The sequence below is a fragment of the Octodon degus genome, unplaced genomic scaffold (genome assembly GCF_000260255.1).
Source record: "Octodon degus isolate 3935 unplaced genomic scaffold, OctDeg1.0 scaffold00031, whole genome shotgun sequence".
Lineage (NCBI taxonomy): Eukaryota > Metazoa > Chordata > Mammalia > Rodentia > Octodontidae > Octodon > Octodon degus.
Genome location: NW_004524607.1, coordinates 7,949,179 through 7,959,204, shown reverse-complemented (window position 1 = coordinate 7,959,204; position 10,026 = coordinate 7,949,179). Strand labels below are relative to the sequence as shown.

The 10,026-nt window shown below is 40.9% G+C and overlaps 1 protein-coding gene across 1 annotated transcript in view; it reads right to left on the bottom strand.

Annotated features, from left to right (window-relative positions):
• Window positions 1-5,511: 5,511 nt before the first annotated feature.
• Sfrp4 (secreted frizzled related protein 4) overlaps window positions 5,512-10,026 on the bottom strand; it is a 10,924-nt gene continuing 6,409 nt past the window's right edge. The window contains exons 5-6 of the mRNA XM_004629567.2: window positions 8,682-8,745; window positions 5,512-6,330 (exon numbers count right to left, since the gene is read on the bottom strand). Of these exons, the coding sequence (XP_004629624.1) occupies window positions 6,145-6,330; window positions 8,682-8,745 (250 nt within the window). The 3' untranslated portion in view covers window positions 5,512-6,144. The remainder of the gene's footprint in view (window positions 6,331-8,681; window positions 8,746-10,026) is intronic.

The following is a 10,026-nucleotide window of genomic DNA, read 5'->3' as shown; positions in this document are numbered from 1 at the left end:
CTGGCCTAAGCTTGACTAAGTAGGTGCTTTGGACCACTGAGCTATTTCGCCAGCCCTTTAAAATCAAGTAAATACTACACTAGATATTGTTGCAACAAATAATGTTTTATTTTTTTTTCTCTTCAATAAATGTGAAATAGAAAAATGGGAAGACAGGCAAAGATACATGTCTTTCAGGTTCAGGGATTCAAATAATGCGTTGGTGCCCCTCATAGAAACAGACATTCTGCTGTTGCCATCACCACTCCATCGATCCTGATGCAGACACAATGGTATGTGTTTAGAATTTTTATGACTGTCACACTGTGACATGCCCGGGAATTTATGCTGCCAGCCCCAGGGGCCATAACTGACACAAGTGCCAGCTGCTGCACTCTGAAGTCTGCTGCCACTTTTGTAAGGAGGTCACAGTACTGGGTTGCTTCTATTCAGTGACTCCACAATAAAACCCATAGGGAGCAGTCCCTGGGAGAGGGGTCACTTTGGTGTAATGGGTGACTTTGCCAGCAACTTTGCTAGAAACTCCACCTTGGATAATATGTGTAATCTGGAGTGTTCTCAACTGTCTGAGTTACTTTTCACTCATTGCTGTGACAAATACCCAACTTTCAAAATGAAGGAAGAAAAGGCTCACAGTTTGTGGAGGTTTTAGTCTATACTCGGCTGGCTCCCAGGCAGAATGGCACATGTCACAGAGCAGCAGTTCATGGCAACAGAAAAATAGCAAAGAGCAAAGAGAAAGGAAGTGACTGGGACTTCTAGCCAGTCTCTCTCTCCTCCTTATATTATAAACCAGCTTCCCTGGGGCTGGGGGTGTAGAACTCACACAGTGTTTATGTCCTCCCCTTGTACAAGATGAGGATGTTTGCAAACTAAGAATCCTGGCTCTCTGCTCAGTCACTTAATTAAACTTCTAAACTTCTCAAGTTGACCCAGTGTATCAACCAGCACACCAACCAACCTTGTCTCTTCCATCTGTCATCTCCACTCTGGGTGGACACGCATGATGCTGTGCTGGCTCTCCTGGTCTGCCTAGTTCTTCCATCCCTTTCAGAAGCTTTCCTTCTAATAGATTCCTTGCACGTTTAATTCCATTTCTGCACCTGCTTCTCTAGGACCCAGGCTAACATGTTTACCACCAATGAAATAATTCTCAAATTTTCCTGTCTACAAGGCTTCCAACAATAGTACCTTCCACACTGCTGTCCAGTAACTCCTTAGTGACATCTTGTAATTACAAAAGTATCACATGCTTATCAAACAACATACATAAAGTATTAGAAGCCCTTGGGGGCAAACAATATGGTTAACCTCAAAATGTGCTGTTGGATTGCATCTGGTCATCAGTGACACACTGTGAATGTATTACTGAAGGTGTGGATAATAAAATAGTTGATCTACAGCAAAACCAAAACCACATAATTAAATTGTATATTACAGACAATAGGATAGTAGCGCTGTGAGCAGTCAAGAGTAAGGATTAACTATGGGAGGTGTGGGTCTGATTAAGTATTGTCATGTTGCCCAAGACTAACTAGCAATATGAAGAAATAAACTTGCCTCAGGGCTCTGCCAAAGTCAAGAGCAATTAAGATGAAGATGGCAAAAATAATGAAGACTGCCAGAAGGTTAATGGAATAAAGAAATGCTTTGCCCTTTGTATGCTTTTGTGTCTTTTCTCTTTTCCTTTCTTTTTTCTTTTCCTGGTTTTCTTTTATTTTATTTTATGAAAGGGTCTATAGGGTGTTCAGAGTCTCACTACTAGATCAGACTCATTGTGATCCGCCTGTTTACAGCCTCCCAAGAGCTGGGATTACAGGTGCGTGTGTGCCACCACGCCCAGTCTTGACTGCCGTTTCAGCAGGCCCTGGAGGCGGGACCAGCACAGCAGGCTGGAGATCGAACCCCTGGCCCCTGCGCCCTGCTTGCAGGTGCTTTAATCCACTGAGCTATTTGGCCTACACTCTTTATTCTTTTTCAGGTCTTGAGATTTTTGAAGACAGTTGAAAATGATTTGTGTCACAAGAAGCTGTCCTACCCTGTCATGCATTAGGAAGCACACTGAAAGTCCACTCACACAAATCATTAGGAAAACAAATGGCTACATTCATGCCCTGGAATGGTAAAAAATAAACGCAAAGTCGAATTTCTTTGTTTGGAAAGATTTTGATGCTGCACTATGAAATTCATTTCCCAAACCAGGGAAGCAGTCTGCGAAGATTCACACCACAATGCTAAGCTTGACATGTGGAATAACTTTGATGTTTTTAAGTTTTTTTTTGTTTTGTTTTGTTGAATTGCTTGAATAACGAAAAAGGGGTCCACCTCATTGTTCTCCTGAATGAGAAATCTCCTTTGGGTTGTTGATACTAAAGTAGAAAACCTAACCCAGGAGAAGAATGTGGGCTTCTTCCTTATCAGTTAAGAGAGAAAGTTAGCAAGTAACATTTTGGTGGGTCTGCTTATCAAATGATGTAATGGGTCTTTCAGAATAAAAGGCTTCTGAGGGCCAGGGAGATAGCTCAGTGGAATAAGTGCTTGCCTGGCAAGCCCAGTGTCCTGCATTCAGTTCCAGGTACCACCAAAAAAAAAAAAAAATGAAAGAATAAAATTCTTCTCAAAAGTATTTCACCTTTTGGATATACGGTCAGTGTCAGCATCTACCAGGCTATGATCCAAAGCATTTCTAGGGTGAGAAATAAGTGTTCCGACACCCAGATTTGTGTTGCAAAGTCATCAGTGTGTAATTGCCTCAGAAGCCAGAGCTTGGCTAACCCCTGGGTGCAGCTCTTGCTGTGTGAGACATCAGCCAGGTCGTCATGCAGCCTTGCTCCAGTGAGGTAGGTGGTGACTTCTAAGATCCTTCTCAGTCTTCATTTCATCATCCCAAGCACTTTTGCCTCTGGTGACAGCAGCAGGTGAAGACATGGAACCACAGTGTGCCTTAATGTTTTACTTAGAAAGTGGTTCCCCCAAACTGTAGCATCTTTGAGCTGGTATAAGATAAGGGTTTATTGTGAAAATGCAGTAGAAAATTGTAGACATTCCAGCATAGAAATCAAAAGTGTGGTTCGACCGGAAAGTGTGGTTTTGAAGTGGAATGTAAGAACTAATCCTGATGGTATGAATTTTTTGTGTATTTTAGGAGATTTATGCAGACAAATCTACTGGTTTCTTGATACACTCTTGATTTTTCTGACTTTCTAGATAATCATGTATATTATTATATTTGATACTTTAGAATATTGAAGAGCTAGCATAGGCTTTTCCCAATAATTAAGAAGCCTGTCTATCTATCTATCATCTATCTATCTATCTATCTATCTATCTATCTATCTATCTATCATCCTTATCATGTATATATTAAGCTCCATCTACCTATCTACCTATCTTTCTCTCAGTCCATCTATCTATAGATTGTTTTTCCTGTTAGATGTTCAAGTCTTCAATTTTGCAGCTTCCTGTGTGTTGAAACATGGATTATGTTGTACCTGGTGGTTTACTGAGGAAAAGAATAATAAGTTCAACAAAGGGGGACTTTTGGACCAAGCTCACGCTTATAAACCTGTAGATGAGAGGGCTTTAGGAAGTCAGCACTTTGCCAGTTCAAGCAGTCCACAGTTTAATGGGCAAAACAGTCAAGAATTTTCCGTATTGGGCAGACTCCTTGGCTCAGTGTTGCTACTTAAAATTATCCCCCGGAGCTAATTAAAGATGTGGACAGATGCTCAGCTCTCCAGCTGTTTATTCTGTTATTCACTGTGTTTACTGAAACAACCTAAATGCTTGACAGCATAAGGGTCTGTTGACTGATACATAGCACAGAACTCCACCATCTTTATAAAAGAGCTTTGTTGACTGAGGACTAATCTCTGTGAAGAGCTGGGCGAAGGAAGACAGCAGCTGCATATAGAAGCACAGTAGGCTCTGACCTTTATTACTATTATTGTTTGAATCACTATGTAAATGCACAGGAAACACCTGAAGAATTACACTCTGGAAAGTAGCAGTGGTTACTTGTGGGTCATCGTGAGTGGGATTAGGTAGTATTTTAATTACACTCTTTTGATTCTACAACTTTATTTAATGCTTACAGAAAATACATGTTTACTGTGGTATTAAAAGAGCAACAAAATTGTTTTTTTTTCCAATAAAAATTCATACTTCCAGTTAACCACAGTTTAACATTTGTCAATAAAGTATTGCAAAAATGTGTTTTTTCCTATTAAAAAAATCCCCAAAGCCTCGGTTTTTCTCTCCATATATTTATATTTATCTCCCCTCACACGTATTTAGGTGAAGAAAATATTTTACGTGAGAAAACCAAATTTTTGACGCTTACGGGAGGCCATTCCTTCGCTCTCTCAGGGTGGGCTGGGGCTCACCTTAGACTTTTCATAATAACCAATCAAAGGCCTATTTAATCTGTTTCAGTTAATCAAGCTCATAAAGGTGACAAGCTTAGTTAAGATCTTGTTAAATGGTATATAATTTCAGTAAAATATTCACTGTGCGCTTTGCTTAGGTTTGCAAAGTCATTCTCAAATCTTTACTATACTCTGCTTCACCCTCTCACATGCTTAGACGCATTTCCTCCTTTTCTGCAGAGAGTAGCAGCAAACGGCATTTCTGTCTTTCTCCCCCACGGAGTTGCTAATTCCTAAAGGACTCAGACAGGCTGCCCATGGCTTCCAGGGGCTTTTCCAAGGGTCTTTGCAGTGGGATGCTATATAAAAGGCCTAAAACGCTTTCCTTAGGGGCCAAGAGGTTTGGTTTTCTTCAACAGCACCACACACTGACTATCTTATTGATACCCTCATGGAGGTGGAGTACTTTGTTTCTTGAGCCCCAGCACCCTGAGATAGCAGCCCTGGCTGAAGCTTTCAGAAGGTGCTGGACATGCATAGCAGAGTTCTCATGGCTGCTACTTCTCTCTGTGCACTTTGGCTTGCCCTCATGCTTCACTTTTGTGACCCGATGACTACAAAGGTGATATCAAATCATCTCCTTAAGTATCTTAAATGAATAGAGCATGTTACCTTGTCTCTCCTCTGAGGAGCACAGCTAATACAAATCTCAGAACACACGTAACTCTTATGCTTTCTGATGGTTCTGCAACCTCAAATCATAGTGAGTGGGCAAGTGGGCCTCTGTCTACCCTCACAGGCATGGGGCTGGGGAACCAGTCGGGGAGTCCCAGCTCTTCTACCACAGCCCCACAGGCACTGCTCTGTCTGCATTTGCAGAGAGAAACTTCTCTCCAATTTGGCAGTCACAATGCTGTGAAGCCCTGAGCAGACAGGTGAGTCTCACACCTCTTTCGTGGGTATAAAACCCTTAAGGCTGCCCCACCAATTGGTACCTACAGAATAACAAGACGAACGAACTCACTCACCTGTCTCTTCACAGAAGATACTGACAAGAAGCATTGTGACGGGGGATCAGCACTTCTCCACCGTGGCATGACAGCCAGAAAGCACGAATCAGAGCACTGTGTCTCTGTCTCTCCTTTTTATTTGTCACTATTGTTTTAGTTTTTAGCATTTCTAACTAAAAACAGAGCTGAAAGTCTTCTGACAAACACTCATTACAATTTTCACATCCTACTCTCCAGATTTTTCAAAAGTTCCCATTCCTTCCATAGATAATAAACATATAAAGTTCTCATCAATGTTCATTTCTCTCGCTCTCATCAGAATCATTATATTTTCAGTCACATTTTAACATATTAATGTTCTAAGAGAAAGTCAAATGGAAATAAAATATTTCTTTTAAAAAAAGTGTTTTCTTTCAAATATGGCATTAATTTTACAATGCACATATTAGGTCAAACAGTAAAAACAAAAGCCTATTTCTCCTACATGTAGGCCAAAAGGGTATGCACCAGGCCACTCCACACCCCAAAATGTTTTCTACCAGCTTTAATTATTACACCTGCCATGGCAGTGTGCCAACCACCCATATGACTTGTACTGGGTTAAAAGGAAAAATGGAAGCAAACCATTATATAGAATGCTGCAAGATGTATCTATGAACAGGACTGCTTAAATCCGTAAGGCAAGGCGCGTGTAGCCTTCCATGGGCTGTCCCAGGCAAGGCCTGGCCTCAGGCCATCAGGAAATCTCCATTGCTGAAGGCAGTTAGTTACACTCTCTTCGAGTTTGTCTTCCTTTGTGCGCTTCTAGCTTTAATGTTCTTCTTAGGGCTGGTGAGTTTCGGAGCAGGAGGCTTTCCCTTTGGCTTGGGTGGGTTACTACGACTTGTGCGTCCAGCTGTTCGCTTCTTGTCCTGAACTGTTCTTCGCTGCTCCTGAAGCCTCTCTTCCCACTGCTGTGAGGCAATGGGCAAACATGACTGTTAGATACATCTCACCCCTCTGTGCTGTAAAGTAAGGTCAGACATTATCCATTCAATTTTAAATATCCGTGCAATTTTGTTGTAATGTAATATCTCAATAATTCCAATTATATCTACTTCCATGCTGAGCACTTACCATGTAGCTGGGTGATCTGGGAAGTCCTCAATACATGTTCAAGTCTCCTGTGAGTTCATTTACTTGAAACTCACAAGACCAATTGTAGACATCACCACCAGTACATAAGCATGGAGAGGTGGTTTGCAGAAGGCCATGTCATTGGTAAATGCATTGGCAGGATTCAAATTCACCACTGTCTCTGGAGGCAAGGTTCTCTTTCCTGAATTTTGTTTACCATCAACCCTATAATGCAACATTCTTACCCTGCAAAGCCTTCAGAATAATCTTTAACATGACTGAAAGAAACTTACTCAACCTCACTGGCAAGTCAAGTGATTCTAACCATACATGCTCACTCACATCCAAATGCAAATGCCAAGCTGGAGTGCATCTGCTACAACAGGGATCCCTGACCTTGTCAGCACTAGCGACCAGTTTCATGGAAGACAAGCTTTTCCCACATTAGTGTGATGGGGATGGTCCCAGGCTGATTCAAAGGATTCAACAGCCTAGACCCTTCACATACACAGTTCACAGTAGGGTTCATGGTCCTATGAGAATCTAGTGCTTTGGACCGGGCAGCAATGTGAGTGGTAGGGAGCAGCTGCAAATGCAGAGGGAGCATCACTTGCTCAAGTGCCACTCAACTCCTGCTGTGTGACTTGGCTCCTAATAGGCCACGGACAGGTACTAGTGCAAGGCCAGTGGGCTGGAGTCCCTGCAGTACAGTATCTCTTCTTATCCACTGGGGTTATATTCCAGGATTCCCAAAAAGTAGTGGAAACCATGGAATAGTGCTAATCTCTCTACATACTATGTATTTTGCCCTTCCATACACATCTATGGTGAAGTAATTAATAGACCAGATACCTTAAAAGATTAATAACAATAGTTTAAAAATCATAAAAATTTACTATAATAAAATTTGTGGGATCATGGCCTCTGTCTCTTAAAATACCTCACTGTATTGCACTGTGGCTTGGACCAATATCGACCACAGGTAACCAGTCTGACATGCAACTGTGGATAAGGGGGATTAAAGCAAGCTCCTAAAGTGCTAGCTACCCAGCTGTTGGGGAGTGAATCATTCTGGGTAATCAAGTTTCCCTGAAAAGAAGAGATGTATCTTTTATGTTGATCATGCAAAACACAGGTGAAAGGGACTCCACTGGAAGCTGTTCATGCCAGAACACATACGATCCTTCTTTTGTAGGGTCTGTTTCAGTCAGCAGAACACTGGGGCAGCACCACAGGCCAGGCAGAGACTGATGCACCAGAAACACAGTAAAAAGGAAAACACACTCCTTCCTCTCCTAGGAAATATTCTAGTCTGTTCCAAAGTAATACGTTGATTATTGTATGCTGCTAGTTTATATGGTGAGTTTTTCTCAAATTCTTATTGAATAATACAGGAATATCTGTTGCCAAAGCAAATGGTCCAGAGACCTGTAAACTCTGAAGCTTTCTTTTCCTCAGCAATCACAGGTCTTTCTGGTCAACCTGCCTTGTATGGATGCTTTTGTTCTACTATGTGCTTGGAAACCAAATAACCAATTCTGCTGTGTAGCAACACTACTCATTCTCTTGAGCTCATTCTGAGCTTTCCACCATATGTGTATAGCTCAGAATTAGTGCAAAGGTGTTTTGTTCTTTTATGCAGAAATGCTCTGAGTGAAGAATGCCACAGTATAAATGCATTCCCTGGGAGGCAAATATATATATATATATATTCTTCCTTGTCCAATAATTTTTATTATACAAACTAGAGAACACAGATAGGATCAATTCCTTTTGTGAACCCCAAAACATAAATTCTCTTGACCACAGCTAATCATTTTTAAAAAATTTTATGTATTTGGTAAAGTTCTCACTATGCAGCTCAGACTCAGAGTGATCCTCCTGTTTCAGCCTCCCCAGTGCTGGGATTACGGGGTGCCCCATCATGCCCAGGCTTGGTGGCCTGCTTGGCATGCCCAGAGGTGAGGCCAGTGCTGAATGTGCTACCAGGGATCAAGCCCCAGTCCTTGCACTTGCCTAAGCAGGTGCTTAGTCCACTGAGCTATCTCCATGGCCCATAGTTAAGCTTCTTTATGGGAGAGGGAGTTGCTCTAAAAATTTCAAACCACTCATAAAAAATATTTCCAGATTGCACAGAATTTCCTTATACGCATTTCCTTCCATATTCAGTGTTACCAATTATACTTACTATGGATCTTTTACTAAGTTGGTCCCTCCATTTTTCTACTAAGCAATTTTCAAGAAGCATCATCCTGAAAAAAAAGTAGTTTATCTGAGAGAGTAACTTTTGATTGCAAAAGTAGAAAGCTCAAAATACAGAAAAGCAGAAAACATTATCCAATAACCCTTACTCCCATCATTCACATATCTTAAATTTTTGTACTGTTTGTATGTCCCTGAACTCTCTTTTTCATATGTATACACATGGACACACACAGAGGTAGATCTACATACTTCGGTCCTGCTACATATTTAGATCATGCTGTATATGAGTTTTTAATCTTTGTTAGTCTATTTGTATTTGTGATGCATGTTGATATGTATGTTGATATCAATATGTATAGCGATATTTCCCCTCTAATTTTCTATATTTTATGGTTACAAACTATTTTGCCTTTCAAATATCAGTTTAGTCACTTATCTGAGAAGGTCAGTTCTATCCCCTCACCATTCACCCTGAAACCCTGAACCGCAGTTTATAGATCATTTGTCAATGTCAGTCATGTGGATACTTAATTTTATTCTCTTTAAGTTTTAATATATTTGCCAATTTAATCTACTGAAAATTTATTTTATAGCTCAGTATAAAGAGAAAAATAAATTACATTTTTCCAAGTAAGTATATTTGCAATGTGAACGTTCATTTCTGTTGAATTGGTCTGTTTGTTTTATGATAAAACAATCTATTATGCATTGCTATTTGTTTCAGTATTTTTTCTGTTTTATTTGTCTTCACTGCTCCACTTGGTTTGAACAAATATTAAAACAGCACTGTGTTTTAACCACTTTGTGGGTCTCATGAGGCACACCTCTTCTGATTTTTATGAAATCTCCTTTGCATGTTCTTACCAGCTTATTTTTCCCAATTATCATCAGTGTCTTTTGTGAAAACATAAGCCCCAGTCATCCAAAAACATTTGTAATAGCATGGACTTATAAGCCATTCATTTGTCCAAACAGAATTTAATGACTAGCAACCTGCTGTCTCCACTGCACTGAGCACTGTGGGAGATAGGATCAACCCAGGTGCATTCATTGCCTCGTAACAGAGAAGAGAAGTAAGCAGGCTGGTTCGGACGTCAAGAATGCAAGGCAGCCAATGAGGTTATATATGAGTATTGCTGAAACATATAAGAAGTTGTCAAGCTGGGCATGGCGGTGCACACTCATAATTCCAGCAGTCGGGAGCCTGAGGCAGGAAAGATCATTGCAATTTTGAGACCAGCCTGAGCTCCACAATGAGTTCAAGGCCACCCAGAACTACATACTGAGACCTTGAGAGAGAGAGACAGAGAGAGAGACAGAGAGACAGA